The sequence below is a fragment of the Battus philenor genome, unplaced genomic scaffold (assembly GCF_028537555.1).
Source record: "Battus philenor isolate CCGP_79_NKW_IND1 unplaced genomic scaffold, ilBatPhil1.0.hap1 SCAF_29, whole genome shotgun sequence".
Lineage (NCBI taxonomy): Eukaryota > Metazoa > Arthropoda > Insecta > Lepidoptera > Papilionidae > Battus > Battus philenor.
In genome coordinates this window covers 4,042,154-4,059,276 of record NW_027181692.1, presented here as the reverse complement: position 1 = coordinate 4,059,276, position 17,123 = coordinate 4,042,154, and the positions used below count along the sequence as shown (strand labels likewise).

Below are 17,123 nucleotides of genomic sequence, written 5' to 3'. Positions count from 1 at the left end.
CCGATAAAGATCCCGCCGGCGGTCACAGGTTTTATTTCATTGTTCATCGATTTATATATACATATATATGTATATATATGTATACATACATAAATGTTCCAGTTTTCAAAGTGAAATATATTGATGGTTTATTGCTTTTAAGTAGTACTACTATATACTATACACCGTGTGAAGTTTGTATTACTCCATTCATACAATTTTTTTTTAAATTATATATATATATATATATATACATATATATATATATATATACACACCGGTATTCGGCAGGCGAGAAGACTCGTACGGGCAAACAGTTGACGTTCTCTTATATAAAATAGAGACTGTATTACACACATTTGAATACGTATAGAAAATATTTGCGGCCCTGAAAAGGGCCTTTTAATTGTTAATTAATCTCTCTCCACACATCATGTCCGTCGTGTGCGATGACGGAGAATCGATATGTGTATGTCTATTGGGATGATGACGACCACGACGATCATGATGATGATGATGATGAAGAAGAAAATTTAAGCCTTCTTCTCTGTCTTCTTGGGCAGAAGAACGGCCTGAATATTAGGCAGTACACCGCCCTGCGCGATGGTCACTCCGGATAGAAGTTTGTTCAACTCCTCGTCGTTTCTGATGGCCAGCTGAAGATGCCTCGGAATTATTCTGGTCTTCTTGTTGTCGCGGGCCGCGTTACCGGCCAACTCGAGAACTTCAGCGGCTAGATACTCCATGACGGCCGCGAGGTAAACCGGAGCGCCCGCACCGACTCTCTCCGCGTAGTTACCCTTACGCAGCAACCTATGTATACGCCCGACCGGGAATTGAAGTCCTGCACGGTTGGAACGTGACTTCGCCTTCCCCTTTACTTTGCCTCCTTTTCCGCGTCCTGACATCTTGTATGTAGTAGTGGTTGTGTTAATAAATTAATATAACACGTCGCGTTAGTTATATATATGTATATATATATAAAATAACAAAGATCAGAAGTGATCACTAAAAAATTGAATTTCGGTCATTCGATGTTATACGGTTCGTACGGTACGTCAGTTAGTGGGGTAGACAACGAGCGAACGTCAGTCACAAAGGTGTGCGCGTTTTTGTTGTAGTAAGCGAGGTTCCGTTTGACTCTTTATCTTTTCATTCGGGGTGCATCAGTTACCGCACTCACCGAAGATGTAAACCTATTTTGTTCATTTAAATATGAAACAATAATAACGTAATGTTGTATGCCAATCAGTTATAGGGTTTGTCTTGAAACCATAAGGTCCACGTTATTTAGGTTACGGCGTTTAGTTGTTGATGTTTGTGTATTTTTTTTTTTTTTTTTTATAAATACACATTATCATTAATTACTACTTGAAGATGATATATATACAATGGTATATATATCATCATCCTATAGTTTAAGTTAGACTTTGACGTTCACTATCGATAAAGAAACGTATCTCTCTCTTTTAATCGAACATCGACATATTTGTTAGCCCTGAAAAGGGCTTTTTAGGGATGCGGTCGCTAGAGCGGACGCATGCATGTCATACGCGGCGAACGGAGACACACACACACTTTGTCTTTTGTGCTTGCGTTGTGTAATCACCGTTAACGCGCGCGCTATGCCTCACGCGAGTAACGCTTAAGCTTTTCATCCTCTGCTCCCCGCGAAAGATCCTTCCGCCGACCGTCCTCCACTGGTACGCTGGCGCGCTCGCATATTCGCGAACGAACCGCGTGCCGTATCATCATCACCACCACCACCAACACTGCATTGCGCGCGCATAGGAATGATATGTAATGACGACGAAGCGATGGCAACTAGGTGGCGGCGGCGGCGGCGGCGGCGGCTCGGGCGGTTTCGGACTTATCGCGTGTCTATGTCCTCCTCTCTTTACTTCTTAGCGGCGGATGCCTTCTTGGAGGCCGCAGCGGTCGTTTTGGATTTCGGTGCTGCGGCTTTCTTCGGTTTTGGTGCTTTGGGCTTCTTTGTTGGCGGTTTAGCGCTCTTCTTAGCTTTAGGTGCGGCGGCGTTCTTTGCCTTCGAAGCGGCTCCGCCCTGCGAACCGGCGGCGGCAGACTTCCTCGCGGCCGCGGGTTTCTTTTTAGCTGCAGCGGCCGCTTTCTTCTCCTCGGCGGTTGAGGCGGCGGCGGCTGCGGCGGATTGCTTCGCCTTGGAAGGAGACGCTGCTGCGGCGGCCTTCTTTCCTCCTTTAGCGGCGGCAGCGGGAGCTGCGCCTCTCTTCTTCTTAGCTTTCGCTGCTGCCGATCCGGCAGAAGAATCGCCTCCTCCTCCTCTCTTACCGCCGGCGTCCTCGGAGACAGCACCGCCGCCGCGAGCACTCTTGCCCGTCGCGGGTTTCTTCGAGGCGGACGCGGATTTGGATTCCAATTTGAACGAGCCGGACGCTCCTTTGCCTTTCGTCTGAATCAGAGCACCGGACTCTACGGCGCTCTTCAGATACTTCCTGATGAACGGTGCTAGTTTTTCGGCATCGACTTCGTATTGTGCCGCGATGTACTTCTTTATCGCCTGCAGGGAGGATCCGCTTCGCTCCTTCAGTTCCTTGATCGCGCTGGTGACCATTTCGGAAGTTCTCGGATGAGTGGGCTTCGCCTTCGGTTTCTTCGCAGGAGTTGCAGGTGCCGGTGCGTCGGATGCTACAGCTGTGTCGGCCATCTTGCACAATCAATTCTTGTGAATGCGTACGGTCGTGTTAGAGAATATTTTATATATAAAAAAAAAACTCAAGTTCTTTTATACAACTTTGTAAATATATTACGTATCAAACTCGATATAACACTAGGCGAGTGGTATTAGAGTACAGCCGTAAGTAGTTGTATTATATTAGGTCGAGATGGCGCCACCAAGAAATGCTCCGCATCATTACCTTAAGGAGAGCCGCGGTGCCGAGAGACGTTTTCTCGTACGATCGGTTATAACTTTTCACTAGATCGTTCCGAATTAAATTAAATTTTCAACACTTCCCTCGCACGCGTATTCCTTAACGATGTCCGCGTGGTAAATATTTGAGATCGTTCACTCGGTAAACTAACTCTAATGCGAATCGAGCGCGCGGGCGACCGGTGAACGGGGTTTATTTTGTTCGGTGTATTCGGAGCGTGCGGAGAGTCGCGTTTAAAATTGTATTATCTCCACGTAATCGAACTCTCGATAAAGTTTCGCGCGGTCCATCGAGAGTCAGTATCCAGAGGACGGACAGGAATCGAAGGTCACCCCGGTAATGCATTATTCTATGCACAACGACCGATTAAACTTCGAAGGTCGTAAAACACGAACCTCTCTCGACTCTCGCGGACCGAAGCCGCCGAGCTGCCGGTGCGACCTTTGAAAATTATTTATGAACCGAAAAATATAACAATAATCGTACTCTCGTAAGTATCTTTATAGAGAACGACCGCCCTGCAATTGCGAAACGTTAGAATACACCCGCGCGTAAACACTGCGTCCCCGTCCACCTTCCGCGCGGAATCGAGCCAAGCGCCGCACGCGGCTCGTCTTAAGCGAGCGAAATATCCTCGCATTTTCCCTAACTTTATCTTATTCATATTAGATTTTAGTATCTACGTATATCTATTATATATTAGGTTATTATACTTTATACCCGTATTTAAAACCATACTACATACATACATACGAACACGACACCTTCATAGCGGTGTCCGTGTACGATGTGTGATATACGTCGTCCTCACCTATTTATCGCATCGATCGTCGTCAGTAGTGTACCTAACCGATTGATTAACTAACTAAGCATTCGACAGATACGAAAAGGGCAGAACCGACCGACCGACGATATGAAGAAATAATCTAGTCTAATATCATCATAATAGACTCACGCGATTTTCAACGAAAGTAACGGATGTTGTAAATTTATTTTTACTTTATATACTATTGTAAACTGTAAGTGAAAAACTCCACTGGGTGTGTGTCTCAGATGAAGCCAGCGGAAGGTAATAACTAATTTATTGTATCGGATATCGGCCAACCAACGAACCACCGTAAACAACATACGCGTCTGTCTTTACGAGCTCGTGATGATGATGATGATAGTGGCGGTGGTGGTGTGTGTGTATGTGTGCAGTCTTAGTAAATAAGAATGTTATGACCGTTCATCTATCGTCAAGAAACTTTTTTTTCTCTCTCACTCGGCTGAGTGCTTCATATATGAGTGATTTTGATTGATATACGGCCCTGAAAAGGGCCTTTTAAATAAACGACGCGGTGGTCGCTTATGATGATGATATTAATAATAATAACATTGCTGATGGCGATGGTGGTTGTGGTGGTATCTAACCGCCGAAACCGTATAGGGTACGGCCCTGACGTTTAAGTGCGTACACGACGTCCATGGCGGTGACGGTCTTCCTCTTCGCGTGTTCGGTGTAGGTAACGGCGTCGCGGATCACGTTCTCGAGGAACACCTTCAGCACCCCTCGGGTCTCTTCGTAAATTAGACCGGAGATACGTTTCACTCCACCCCTGCGAGCGAGACGACGGATCGCGGGCTTCGTGATACCTTGGATGTTATCACGGAGAACCTTCCTGTGCCGCTTCGCACCACCCTTTCCCAGACCTTTTCCTCCCTTGCCACGGCCGGTCATTGTGTCGTGTCAAAATTCTTCTTCGCGCAACGTGCGAACGTCTTCGTGTAGATATATGATCTGATGCCGCCGCTTAAAACGACGGTCCCTTTATACTATTTATACCGGTTGGAAGTGGTGGGGATTGCGGGGAGAGGGGAAAGGGGGCTTAGCGTTGCGCGCTGCTTTGCCATCGGAACAGAAGTATATTCAATCAATTTCGGTCGATTTAATATAATATACATATATTCTGTGTAATAATAAATAATACGAGAATTATGAAAATAAGTGTTCATTACAGAGGTTAAAATTGTCCAAAAGTCCATTATTTTCTTATTCAACGAACGTACCACCCCACCCATGCACTCTTGCGGTCGCTCTAATAGACATTTACATTAATAATACGCCAATCGATCGTTTTGTTGATGATTAACCCATCATCATTGTTATTGGGTGCGTGTTACTATAATAGTAGTAATGGTGTAGGTGCTGCTGGTAGGTGTAGTGATCTAGTTAATGAATGGTATGGTTATTAGTTGGTTCGTTAGTTTGTTTTTAACGTTCTCAATTATTCGATAGAAACGTGGGTCATTATTATTATTCGGAAATATGTGCGGCCCTTAAAAGGGCCTTTTTATTGAATTTTTATGTCTTAATAATAAACATGGTTATCATTAAGACGTTCGACACACACTACTTCTTATGCGCGTTCACCGCGAATTCTACGAGCCAGCTGTATGTCTTTCGGCATAATGGTGACTCTCTTCGCGTGAATCGCGCAAAGATTAGTGTCTTCGAAGAGACCGACCAGGTAGGCTTCGCTCGCCTCCTGGAGCGCCATAACTGCGGAACTCTGGAAGCGCAGATCGGTCTTGAAGTCCTGGGCGATTTCACGCACTAGACGTTGAAATGGCAATTTGCGAATGAGGAGTTCCGTGCTCTTCTGGTAACGACGGATCTCACGAAGGGCGACAGTTCCGGGCCTATAGCGATGAGGTTTCTTAACGCCGCCGGTGGCCGGAGCGCTCTTACGCGCCGCCTTCGTGGCTAACTGTTTCCGCGGTGCCTTACCGCCGGTGGACTTGCGAGCGGTCTGCTTGGTACGCGCCATCACCACTGCTTTATATTCTTTACTTCGTTATTCGGTAAAATAAAAATGCACTACGTTTGTGACGTCGTCAACACCGATCGATACGAGTTCCGAAGCCCAAATGCTTTACTGAACCGACGGTGACCGCCTTTTATACTGGGTTTTGGTTCGCTCCCCCCCGCCCTCCCTTCCCCCTCCCTCACCACCAACAACAGCTTACTGACGGTCGTATATTTACTATGACGATTTAATTTCGTAATAAGCAAACAAAATCTTTTAATAATAAAACATACAGGGATAGAACGTAACTAACTCCTTCCCGTTCATCAAAATCACACATCTACTAATTATTTAAAGTATATGCTATTGTAATATACATAAATACGATCACGATAATAGCACGATCTGCGAGTTAAATAGTTATTTTTATATATATATATATATATATACATATATATAGAAAGAATGAATTGTCGAACCTTGTAATTTATTTTATTTAATTATAATCGTGTTCAGGTATAAGCATTGCCCACCGATTTTCGAAACCATATTATATATATATTCATTCTGTCAGAGTACTCTTATTATAGAAACATTGTATCAGTATTGATAATAGAATCGTTTTATGGCCCTGAAAAGGGCCTTTGAAATTAATAAACATTTATATCTCACGGATATATGTCACGCAGCAAGCTACGGCGTTCGGTGTGGCGGCGGTGTTGCGATTGGTGGGTAGGTAGGTGGTAGGTTGGTTGGTTGGTTGGTCGGTTATCCCCTTCTTTATCGAAAGACAGAGAGAGATACGAGAAAATTAGAACCGCAATCACGATCGCACGTAGCCCCCGTCACAACCACTTCCTCCGCCTCTTCACTTGGAGCTAGTGTACTTCGTGACGGCTTTAGTGCCTTCACTGACCGCGTGCTTCGCCAACTCGCCGGGAAGCAACAATCTGACGGAGGTCTGGACCTCCCTCGAGGTGATAGTCGAACGTTTGTTGTAGTGCGCGAGACGGGAAGCTTCGGCGGCGATGCGTTCGAAGATGTCGTTCACGAAAGAGTTCATAATTGACATCGCCTTGCTTGAGATTCCGGTGTCGGGATGAACCTGCTTGAGCACCTTGTAGATGTAGATAGCGTAACTCTCCTTCCTCTTATGCTTCTTCTTCTTTTTATCAGACTTTGAAATATTCTTCTGGGCCTTGCCAGATTTCTTGGCTGCCTTACCGCTCGTCTTGGGAGGCATGTTTGCAACAACACTAGCGTAGTATAGTACAGTAGTAGTCGGTAGTATGTAACTGTTTGGAACAAAAACCGTCAGAATTTTTTTCTTGGTCAACTGTTCGGTACGTGAACTAGCGAGGGTCTTAAAGAGCGAAACGCGTATGCTCGAGTTATAAACAATGGAGGGGCGGAAGGCGGGGTGGGGGAGGGGATTGGCTTGCTTGTTGGTTAGATGTGTTCCTAGAGTAAGTATGTAGTTTTTGTGTTGTGTATGTTTGTTCATGTATTAGCATCTGTACCGCATAGAAATTCTTTTATACTTCCCGATAAAGATCCCGCCGGCGGTCACAGGTTTTATTTCATTGTTCATCGATTTATATATACATATATATGTATATATATGTATACATACATAAATGTTCCAGTTTTCAAAGTGAAATATATTGATGGTTTATTGCTTTTAAGTAGTACTACTATATACTATACACCGTGTGAAGTTTGTATTACTCCATTCATACAATTTTTTTTTAAATTATATATATATATATATATATACATATATATATATATATATACACACCGGTATTCGGCAGGCGAGAAGACTCGTACGGGCAAACAGTTGACGTTCTCTTATATAAAATAGAGACTGTATTACACACATTTGAATACGTATAGAAAATATTTGCGGCCCTGAAAAGGGCCTTTTAATTGTTAATTAATCTCTCTCCACACATCATGTCCGTCGTGTGCGATGACGGAGAATCGATATGTGTATGTCTATTGGGATGATGACGACCACGACGATCATGATGATGATGATGATGAAGAAGAAAATTTAAGCCTTCTTCTCTGTCTTCTTGGGCAGAAGAACGGCCTGAATATTAGGCAGTACACCGCCCTGCGCGATGGTCACTCCGGATAGAAGTTTGTTCAACTCCTCGTCGTTTCTGATGGCCAGCTGAAGATGCCTCGGAATTATTCTGGTCTTCTTGTTGTCGCGGGCCGCGTTACCGGCCAACTCGAGAACTTCAGCGGCTAGATACTCCATGACGGCCGCGAGGTAAACCGGAGCGCCCGCACCGACTCTCTCCGCGTAGTTACCCTTACGCAGCAACCTATGTATACGCCCGACCGGGAATTGAAGTCCTGCACGGTTGGAACGTGACTTCGCCTTCCCCTTTACTTTGCCTCCTTTTCCGCGTCCTGACATCTTGTATGTAGTAGTGGTTGTGTTAATAAATTAATATAACACGTCGCGTTAGTTATATATATGTATATATATATAAAATAACAAAGATCAGAAGTGATCACTAAAAAATTGAATTTCGGTCATTCGATGTTATACGGTTCGTACGGTACGTCAGTTAGTGGGGTAGACAACGAGCGAACGTCAGTCACAAAGGTGTGCGCGTTTTTGTTGTAGTAAGCGAGGTTCCGTTTGACTCTTTATCTTTTCATTCGGGGTGCATCAGTTACCGCACTCACCGAAGATGTAAACCTATTTTGTTCATTTAAATATGAAACAATAATAACGTAATGTTGTATGCCAATCAGTTATAGGGTTTGTCTTGAAACCATAAGGTCCACGTTATTTAGGTTACGGCGTTTAGTTGTTGATGTTTGTGTATTTTTTTTTTTTTTTTTTATAAATACACATTATCATTAATTACTACTTGAAGATGATATATATACAATGGTATATATATCATCATCCTATAGTTTAAGTTAGACTTTGACGTTCACTATCGATAAAGAAACGTATCTCTCTCTTTTAATCGAACATCGACATATTTGTTAGCCCTGAAAAGGGCTTTTTAGGGATGCGGTCGCTAGAGCGGACGCATGCATGTCATACGCGGCGAACGGAGACACACACACACTTTGTCTTTTGTGCTTGCGTTGTGTAATCACCGTTAACGCGCGCGCTATGCCTCACGCGAGTAACGCTTAAGCTTTTCATCCTCTGCTCCCCGCGAAAGATCCTTCCGCCGACCGTCCTCCACTGGTACGCTGGCGCGCTCGCATATTCGCGAACGAACCGCGTGCCGTATCATCATCACCACCACCACCAACACTGCATTGCGCGCGCATAGGAATGATATGTAATGACGACGAAGCGATGGCAACTAGGTGGCGGCGGCGGCGGCGGCGGCGGCTCGGGCGGTTTCGGACTTATCGCGTGTCTATGTCCTCCTCTCTTTACTTCTTAGCGGCGGATGCCTTCTTGGAGGCCGCAGCGGTCGTTTTGGATTTCGGTGCTGCGGCTTTCTTCGGTTTTGGTGCTTTGGGCTTCTTTGTTGGCGGTTTAGCGCTCTTCTTAGCTTTAGGTGCGGCGGCGTTCTTTGCCTTCGAAGCGGCTCCGCCCTGCGAACCGGCGGCGGCAGACTTCCTCGCGGCCGCGGGTTTCTTTTTAGCTGCAGCGGCCGCTTTCTTCTCCTCGGCGGTTGAGGCGGCGGCGGCTGCGGCGGATTGCTTCGCCTTGGAAGGAGACGCTGCTGCGGCGGCCTTCTTTCCTCCTTTAGCGGCGGCAGCGGGAGCTGCGCCTCTCTTCTTCTTAGCTTTCGCTGCTGCCGATCCGGCAGAAGAATCGCCTCCTCCTCCTCTCTTACCGCCGGCGTCCTCGGAGACAGCACCGCCGCCGCGAGCACTCTTGCCCGTCGCGGGTTTCTTCGAGGCGGACGCGGATTTGGATTCCAATTTGAACGAGCCGGACGCTCCTTTGCCTTTCGTCTGAATCAGAGCACCGGACTCTACGGCGCTCTTCAGATACTTCCTGATGAACGGTGCTAGTTTTTCGGCATCGACTTCGTATTGTGCCGCGATGTACTTCTTTATCGCCTGCAGGGAGGATCCGCTTCGCTCCTTCAGTTCCTTGATCGCGCTGGTGACCATTTCGGAAGTTCTCGGATGAGTGGGCTTCGCCTTCGGTTTCTTCGCAGGAGTTGCAGGTGCCGGTGCGTCGGATGCTACAGCTGTGTCGGCCATCTTGCACAATCAATTCTTGTGAATGCGTACGGTCGTGTTAGAGAATATTTTATATATAAAAAAAAAACTCAAGTTCTTTTATACAACTTTGTAAATATATTACGTATCAAACTCGATATAACACTAGGCGAGTGGTATTAGAGTACAGCCGTAAGTAGTTGTATTATATTAGGTCGAGATGGCGCCACCAAGAAATGCTCCGCATCATTACCTTAAGGAGAGCCGCGGTGCCGAGAGACGTTTTCTCGTACGATCGGTTATAACTTTTCACTAGATCGTTCCGAATTAAATTAAATTTTCAACACTTCCCTCGCACGCGTATTCCTTAACGATGTCCGCGTGGTAAATATTTGAGATCGTTCACTCGGTAAACTAACTCTAATGCGAATCGAGCGCGCGGGCGACCGGTGAACGGGGTTTATTTTGTTCGGTGTATTCGGAGCGTGCGGAGAGTCGCGTTTAAAATTGTATTATCTCCACGTAATCGAACTCTCGATAAAGTTTCGCGCGGTCCATCGAGAGTCAGTATCCAGAGGACGGACAGGAATCGAAGGTCACCCCGGTAATGCATTATTCTATGCACAACGACCGATTAAACTTCGAAGGTCGTAAAACACGAACCTCTCTCGACTCTCGCGGACCGAAGCCGCCGAGCTGCCGGTGCGACCTTTGAAAATTATTTATGAACCGAAAAATATAACAATAATCGTACTCTCGTAAGTATCTTTATAGAGAACGACCGCCCTGCAATTGCGAAACGTTAGAATACACCCGCGCGTAAACACTGCGTCCCCGTCCACCTTCCGCGCGGAATCGAGCCAAGCGCCGCACGCGGCTCGTCTTAAGCGAGCGAAATATCCTCGCATTTTCCCTAACTTTATCTTATTCATATTAGATTTTAGTATCTACGTATATCTATTATATATTAGGTTATTATACTTTATACCCGTATTTAAAACCATACTACATACATACATACGAACACGACACCTTCATAGCGGTGTCCGTGTACGATGTGTGATATACGTCGTCCTCACCTATTTATCGCATCGATCGTCGTCAGTAGTGTACCTAACCGATTGATTAACTAACTAAGCATTCGACAGATACGAAAAGGGCAGAACCGACCGACCGACGATATGAAGAAATAATCTAGTCTAATATCATCATAATAGACTCACGCGATTTTCAACGAAAGTAACGGATGTTGTAAATTTATTTTTACTTTATATACTATTGTAAACTGTAAGTGAAAAACTCCACTGGGTGTGTGTCTCAGATGAAGCCAGCGGAAGGTAATAACTAATTTATTGTATCGGATATCGGCCAACCAACGAACCACCGTAAACAACATACGCGTCTGTCTTTACGAGCTCGTGATGATGATGATGATAGTGGCGGTGGTGGTGTGTGTGTATGTGTGCAGTCTTAGTAAATAAGAATGTTATGACCGTTCATCTATCGTCAAGAAACTTTTTTTTCTCTCTCACTCGGCTGAGTGCTTCATATATGAGTGATTTTGATTGATATACGGCCCTGAAAAGGGCCTTTTAAATAAACGACGCGGTGGTCGCTTATGATGATGATATTAATAATAATAACATTGCTGATGGCGATGGTGGTTGTGGTGGTATCTAACCGCCGAAACCGTATAGGGTACGGCCCTGACGTTTAAGTGCGTACACGACGTCCATGGCGGTGACGGTCTTCCTCTTCGCGTGTTCGGTGTAGGTAACGGCGTCGCGGATCACGTTCTCGAGGAACACCTTCAGCACCCCTCGGGTCTCTTCGTAAATTAGACCGGAGATACGTTTCACTCCACCCCTGCGAGCGAGACGACGGATCGCGGGCTTCGTGATACCTTGGATGTTATCACGGAGAACCTTCCTGTGCCGCTTCGCACCACCCTTTCCCAGACCTTTTCCTCCCTTGCCACGGCCGGTCATTGTGTCGTGTCAAAATTCTTCTTCGCGCAACGTGCGAACGTCTTCGTGTAGATATATGATCTGATGCCGCCGCTTAAAACGACGGTCCCTTTATACTATTTATACCGGTTGGAAGTGGTGGGGATTGCGGGGAGAGGGGAAAGGGGGCTTAGCGTTGCGCGCTGCTTTGCCATCGGAACAGAAGTATATTCAATCAATTTCGGTCGATTTAATATAATATACATATATTCTGTGTAATAATAAATAATACGAGAATTATGAAAATAAGTGTTCATTACAGAGGTTAAAATTGTCCAAAAGTCCATTATTTTCTTATTCAACGAACGTACCACCCCACCCATGCACTCTTGCGGTCGCTCTAATAGACATTTACATTAATAATACGCCAATCGATCGTTTTGTTGATGATTAACCCATCATCATTGTTATTGGGTGCGTGTTACTATAATAGTAGTAATGGTGTAGGTGCTGCTGGTAGGTGTAGTGATCTAGTTAATGAATGGTATGGTTATTAGTTGGTTCGTTAGTTTGTTTTTAACGTTCTCAATTATTCGATAGAAACGTGGGTCATTATTATTATTCGGAAATATGTGCGGCCCTTAAAAGGGCCTTTTTATTGAATTTTTATGTCTTAATAATAAACATGGTTATCATTAAGACGTTCGACACACACTACTTCTTATGCGCGTTCACCGCGAATTCTACGAGCCAGCTGTATGTCTTTCGGCATAATGGTGACTCTCTTCGCGTGAATCGCGCAAAGATTAGTGTCTTCGAAGAGACCGACCAGGTAGGCTTCGCTCGCCTCCTGGAGCGCCATAACTGCGGAACTCTGGAAGCGCAGATCGGTCTTGAAGTCCTGGGCGATTTCACGCACTAGACGTTGAAATGGCAATTTGCGAATGAGGAGTTCCGTGCTCTTCTGGTAACGACGGATCTCACGAAGGGCGACAGTTCCGGGCCTATAGCGATGAGGTTTCTTAACGCCGCCGGTGGCCGGAGCGCTCTTACGCGCCGCCTTCGTGGCTAACTGTTTCCGCGGTGCCTTACCGCCGGTGGACTTGCGAGCGGTCTGCTTGGTACGCGCCATCACCACTGCTTTATATTCTTTACTTCGTTATTCGGTAAAATAAAAATGCACTACGTTTGTGACGTCGTCAACACCGATCGATACGAGTTCCGAAGCCCAAATGCTTTACTGAACCGACGGTGACCGCCTTTTATACTGGGTTTTGGTTCGCTCCCCCCCGCCCTCCCTTCCCCCTCCCTCACCACCAACAACAGCTTACTGACGGTCGTATATTTACTATGACGATTTAATTTCGTAATAAGCAAACAAAATCTTTTAATAATAAAACATACAGGGATAGAACGTAACTAACTCCTTCCCGTTCATCAAAATCACACATCTACTAATTATTTAAAGTATATGCTATTGTAATATACATAAATACGATCACGATAATAGCACGATCTGCGAGTTAAATAGTTATTTTTATATATATATATATATATATACATATATATAGAAAGAATGAATTGTCGAACCTTGTAATTTATTTTATTTAATTATAATCGTGTTCAGGTATAAGCATTGCCCACCGATTTTCGAAACCATATTATATATATATTCATTCTGTCAGAGTACTCTTATTATAGAAACATTGTATCAGTATTGATAATAGAATCGTTTTATGGCCCTGAAAAGGGCCTTTGAAATTAATAAACATTTATATCTCACGGATATATGTCACGCAGCAAGCTACGGCGTTCGGTGTGGCGGCGGTGTTGCGATTGGTGGGTAGGTAGGTGGTAGGTTGGTTGGTTGGTTGGTCGGTTATCCCCTTCTTTATCGAAAGACAGAGAGAGATACGAGAAAATTAGAACCGCAATCACGATCGCACGTAGCCCCCGTCACAACCACTTCCTCCGCCTCTTCACTTGGAGCTAGTGTACTTCGTGACGGCTTTAGTGCCTTCACTGACCGCGTGCTTCGCCAACTCGCCGGGAAGCAACAATCTGACGGAGGTCTGGACCTCCCTCGAGGTGATAGTCGAACGTTTGTTGTAGTGCGCGAGACGGGAAGCTTCGGCGGCGATGCGTTCGAAGATGTCGTTCACGAAAGAGTTCATAATTGACATCGCCTTGCTTGAGATTCCGGTGTCGGGATGAACCTGCTTGAGCACCTTGTAGATGTAGATAGCGTAACTCTCCTTCCTCTTATGCTTCTTCTTCTTTTTATCAGACTTTGAAATATTCTTCTGGGCCTTGCCAGATTTCTTGGCTGCCTTACCGCTCGTCTTGGGAGGCATGTTTGCAACAACACTAGCGTAGTATAGTACAGTAGTAGTCGGTAGTATGTAACTGTTTGGAACAAAAACCGTCAGAATTTTTTTCTTGGTCAACTGTTCGGTACGTGAACTAGCGAGGGTCTTAAAGAGCGAAACGCGTATGCTCGAGTTATAAACAATGGAGGGGCGGAAGGCGGGGTGGGGGAGGGGATTGGCTTGCTTGTTGGTTAGATGTGTTCCTAGAGTAAGTATGTAGTTTTTGTGTTGTGTATGTTTGTTCATGTATTAGCATCTGTACCGCATAGAAATTCTTTTATACTTCCCGATAAAGATCCCGCCGGCGGTCACAGGTTTTATTTCATTGTTCATCGATTTATATATACATATATATGTATATATATGTATACATACATAAATGTTCCAGTTTTCAAAGTGAAATATATTGATGGTTTATTGCTTTTAAGTAGTACTACTATATACTATACACCGTGTGAAGTTTGTATTACTCCATTCATACAATTTTTTTTTAAATTATATATATATATATATATATACATATATATATATATATATACACACCGGTATTCGGCAGGCGAGAAGACTCGTACGGGCAAACAGTTGACGTTCTCTTATATAAAATAGAGACTGTATTACACACATTTGAATACGTATAGAAAATATTTGCGGCCCTGAAAAGGGCCTTTTAATTGTTAATTAATCTCTCTCCACACATCATGTCCGTCGTGTGCGATGACGGAGAATCGATATGTGTATGTCTATTGGGATGATGACGACCACGACGATCATGATGATGATGATGATGAAGAAGAAAATTTAAGCCTTCTTCTCTGTCTTCTTGGGCAGAAGAACGGCCTGAATATTAGGCAGTACACCGCCCTGCGCGATGGTCACTCCGGATAGAAGTTTGTTCAACTCCTCGTCGTTTCTGATGGCCAGCTGAAGATGCCTCGGAATTATTCTGGTCTTCTTGTTGTCGCGGGCCGCGTTACCGGCCAACTCGAGAACTTCAGCGGCTAGATACTCCATGACGGCCGCGAGGTAAACCGGAGCGCCCGCACCGACTCTCTCCGCGTAGTTACCCTTACGCAGCAACCTATGTATACGCCCGACCGGGAATTGAAGTCCTGCACGGTTGGAACGTGACTTCGCCTTCCCCTTTACTTTGCCTCCTTTTCCGCGTCCTGACATCTTGTATGTAGTAGTGGTTGTGTTAATAAATTAATATAACACGTCGCGTTAGTTATATATATGTATATATATATAAAATAACAAAGATCAGAAGTGATCACTAAAAAATTGAATTTCGGTCATTCGATGTTATACGGTTCGTACGGTACGTCAGTTAGTGGGGTAGACAACGAGCGAACGTCAGTCACAAAGGTGTGCGCGTTTTTGTTGTAGTAAGCGAGGTTCCGTTTGACTCTTTATCTTTTCATTCGGGGTGCATCAGTTACCGCACTCACCGAAGATGTAAACCTATTTTGTTCATTTAAATATGAAACAATAATAACGTAATGTTGTATGCCAATCAGTTATAGGGTTTGTCTTGAAACCATAAGGTCCACGTTATTTAGGTTACGGCGTTTAGTTGTTGATGTTTGTGTATTTTTTTTTTTTTTTTTTATAAATACACATTATCATTAATTACTACTTGAAGATGATATATATACAATGGTATATATATCATCATCCTATAGTTTAAGTTAGACTTTGACGTTCACTATCGATAAAGAAACGTATCTCTCTCTTTTAATCGAACATCGACATATTTGTTAGCCCTGAAAAGGGCTTTTTAGGGATGCGGTCGCTAGAGCGGACGCATGCATGTCATACGCGGCGAACGGAGACACACACACACTTTGTCTTTTGTGCTTGCGTTGTGTAATCACCGTTAACGCGCGCGCTATGCCTCACGCGAGTAACGCTTAAGCTTTTCATCCTCTGCTCCCCGCGAAAGATCCTTCCGCCGACCGTCCTCCACTGGTACGCTGGCGCGCTCGCATATTCGCGAACGAACCGCGTGCCGTATCATCATCACCACCACCACCAACACTGCATTGCGCGCGCATAGGAATGATATGTAATGACGACGAAGCGATGGCAACTAGGTGGCGGCGGCGGCGGCGGCGGCGGCTCGGGCGGTTTCGGACTTATCGCGTGTCTATGTCCTCCTCTCTTTACTTCTTAGCGGCGGATGCCTTCTTGGAGGCCGCAGCGGTCGTTTTGGATTTCGGTGCTGCGGCTTTCTTCGGTTTTGGTGCTTTGGGCTTCTTTGTTGGCGGTTTAGCGCTCTTCTTAGCTTTAGGTGCGGCGGCGTTCTTTGCCTTCGAAGCGGCTCCGCCCTGCGAACCGGCGGCGGCAGACTTCCTCGCGGCCGCGGGTTTCTTTTTAGCTGCAGCGGCCGCTTTCTTCTCCTCGGCGGTTGAGGCGGCGGCGGCTGCGGCGGATTGCTTCGCCTTGGAAGGAGACGCTGCTGCGGCGGCCTTCTTTCCTCCTTTAGCGGCGGCAGCGGGAGCTGCGCCTCTCTTCTTCTTAGCTTTCGCTGCTGCCGATCCGGCAGAAGAATCGCCTCCTCCTCCTCTCTTACCGCCGGCGTCCTCGGAGACAGCACCGCCGCCGCGAGCACTCTTGCCCGTCGCGGGTTTCTTCGAGGCGGACGCGGATTTGGATTCCAATTTGAACGAGCCGGACGCTCCTTTGCCTTTCGTCTGAATCAGAGCACCGGACTCTACGGCGCTCTTCAGATACTTCCTGATGAACGGTGCTAGTTTTTCGGCATCGACTTCGTATTGTGCCGCGATGTACTTCTTTATCGCCTGCAGGGAGGATCCGCTTCGCTCCTTCAGTTCCTTGATCGCGCTGGTGACCATTTCGGAAGTTCTCGGATGAGTGGGCTTCGCCTTCGGTTTCTTCGCAGGAGTTGCAGGTGCCGGTGCGTCGGATGCTACAGCTGTGTCGGCCATCTTGCACAATCAATTCTTG

The 17,123-nt window shown here is 45.6% G+C and overlaps 12 protein-coding genes across 12 annotated transcripts; all 12 read right to left on the bottom strand.

Moving 5' to 3' along the window:
- Nucleotides 1-358: 358 nt before the first annotated feature.
- LOC137926244 (histone H2A) lies at nucleotides 359-975 on the bottom strand. The gene has a single exon (XM_068769829.1). The coding sequence runs from the start codon at nucleotides 885-887 to the stop codon at nucleotides 513-515; it is 375 nt and encodes a 124-aa protein (XP_068625930.1). The 5' UTR covers nucleotides 888-975; the 3' UTR covers nucleotides 359-512.
- A 470-nt stretch (nucleotides 976-1,445) lies between these two features.
- LOC137926242 (histone H1-like) lies at nucleotides 1,446-3,011 on the bottom strand. The gene has a single exon (XM_068769826.1). It carries the CDS (start codon nucleotides 2,660-2,662, stop codon nucleotides 1,877-1,879), a length of 786 nt encoding a protein of 261 aa, XP_068625927.1. The 5' UTR covers nucleotides 2,663-3,011; the 3' UTR covers nucleotides 1,446-1,876.
- A 1,180-nt stretch (nucleotides 3,012-4,191) lies between these two features.
- LOC137926234 (histone H4) lies at nucleotides 4,192-4,694 on the bottom strand. The gene has a single exon (XM_068769817.1). It carries the CDS (start codon nucleotides 4,606-4,608, stop codon nucleotides 4,297-4,299), a length of 312 nt encoding a protein of 103 aa, XP_068625918.1. The 5' UTR covers nucleotides 4,609-4,694; the 3' UTR covers nucleotides 4,192-4,296.
- Nucleotides 4,695-4,772: 78 nt separating this feature from the next.
- Nucleotides 4,773-5,847, bottom strand: LOC137926233 (histone H3). Its single transcript, XM_068769816.1, has one exon. The coding sequence runs from the start codon at nucleotides 5,696-5,698 to the stop codon at nucleotides 5,288-5,290; it is 411 nt and encodes a 136-aa protein (XP_068625917.1). The 5' UTR covers nucleotides 5,699-5,847; the 3' UTR covers nucleotides 4,773-5,287.
- Nucleotides 5,848-6,298: 451 nt separating this feature from the next.
- Nucleotides 6,299-6,978, bottom strand: LOC137926231 (histone H2B). Its single transcript, XM_068769814.1, has one exon. It carries the CDS (start codon nucleotides 6,918-6,920, stop codon nucleotides 6,546-6,548), a length of 375 nt encoding a protein of 124 aa, XP_068625915.1. The 5' UTR covers nucleotides 6,921-6,978; the 3' UTR covers nucleotides 6,299-6,545.
- Nucleotides 6,979-7,579: 601 nt separating this feature from the next.
- Nucleotides 7,580-8,196, bottom strand: LOC137926232 (histone H2A). Its single transcript, XM_068769815.1, has one exon. It carries the CDS (start codon nucleotides 8,106-8,108, stop codon nucleotides 7,734-7,736), a length of 375 nt encoding a protein of 124 aa, XP_068625916.1. The 5' UTR covers nucleotides 8,109-8,196; the 3' UTR covers nucleotides 7,580-7,733.
- Nucleotides 8,197-8,666: 470 nt separating this feature from the next.
- Nucleotides 8,667-10,232, bottom strand: LOC137926230 (histone H1-like). The gene has a single exon (XM_068769813.1). The coding sequence runs from the start codon at nucleotides 9,881-9,883 to the stop codon at nucleotides 9,098-9,100; it is 786 nt and encodes a 261-aa protein (XP_068625914.1). The 5' UTR covers nucleotides 9,884-10,232; the 3' UTR covers nucleotides 8,667-9,097.
- A 1,180-nt stretch (nucleotides 10,233-11,412) lies between these two features.
- LOC137926252 (histone H4) lies at nucleotides 11,413-11,915 on the bottom strand. Its single transcript, XM_068769838.1, has one exon. It carries the CDS (start codon nucleotides 11,827-11,829, stop codon nucleotides 11,518-11,520), a length of 312 nt encoding a protein of 103 aa, XP_068625939.1. The 5' UTR covers nucleotides 11,830-11,915; the 3' UTR covers nucleotides 11,413-11,517.
- A 78-nt stretch (nucleotides 11,916-11,993) lies between these two features.
- On the bottom strand, nucleotides 11,994-13,068 carry LOC137926250 (histone H3). The gene has a single exon (XM_068769836.1). The coding sequence runs from the start codon at nucleotides 12,917-12,919 to the stop codon at nucleotides 12,509-12,511; it is 411 nt and encodes a 136-aa protein (XP_068625937.1). The 5' UTR covers nucleotides 12,920-13,068; the 3' UTR covers nucleotides 11,994-12,508.
- Nucleotides 13,069-13,519: 451 nt separating this feature from the next.
- LOC137926249 (histone H2B) lies at nucleotides 13,520-14,199 on the bottom strand. Its single transcript, XM_068769834.1, has one exon. The coding sequence runs from the start codon at nucleotides 14,139-14,141 to the stop codon at nucleotides 13,767-13,769; it is 375 nt and encodes a 124-aa protein (XP_068625935.1). The 5' UTR covers nucleotides 14,142-14,199; the 3' UTR covers nucleotides 13,520-13,766.
- Nucleotides 14,200-14,800: 601 nt separating this feature from the next.
- Nucleotides 14,801-15,417, bottom strand: LOC137926251 (histone H2A). Its single transcript, XM_068769837.1, has one exon. The coding sequence runs from the start codon at nucleotides 15,327-15,329 to the stop codon at nucleotides 14,955-14,957; it is 375 nt and encodes a 124-aa protein (XP_068625938.1). The 5' UTR covers nucleotides 15,330-15,417; the 3' UTR covers nucleotides 14,801-14,954.
- A 470-nt stretch (nucleotides 15,418-15,887) lies between these two features.
- Nucleotides 15,888-17,117, bottom strand: LOC137926248 (histone H1-like). The gene has a single exon (XM_068769833.1). It carries the CDS (start codon nucleotides 17,102-17,104, stop codon nucleotides 16,319-16,321), a length of 786 nt encoding a protein of 261 aa, XP_068625934.1. The 5' UTR covers nucleotides 17,105-17,117; the 3' UTR covers nucleotides 15,888-16,318.
- Between the last annotated feature and the right edge of the window lie 6 nt (nucleotides 17,118-17,123).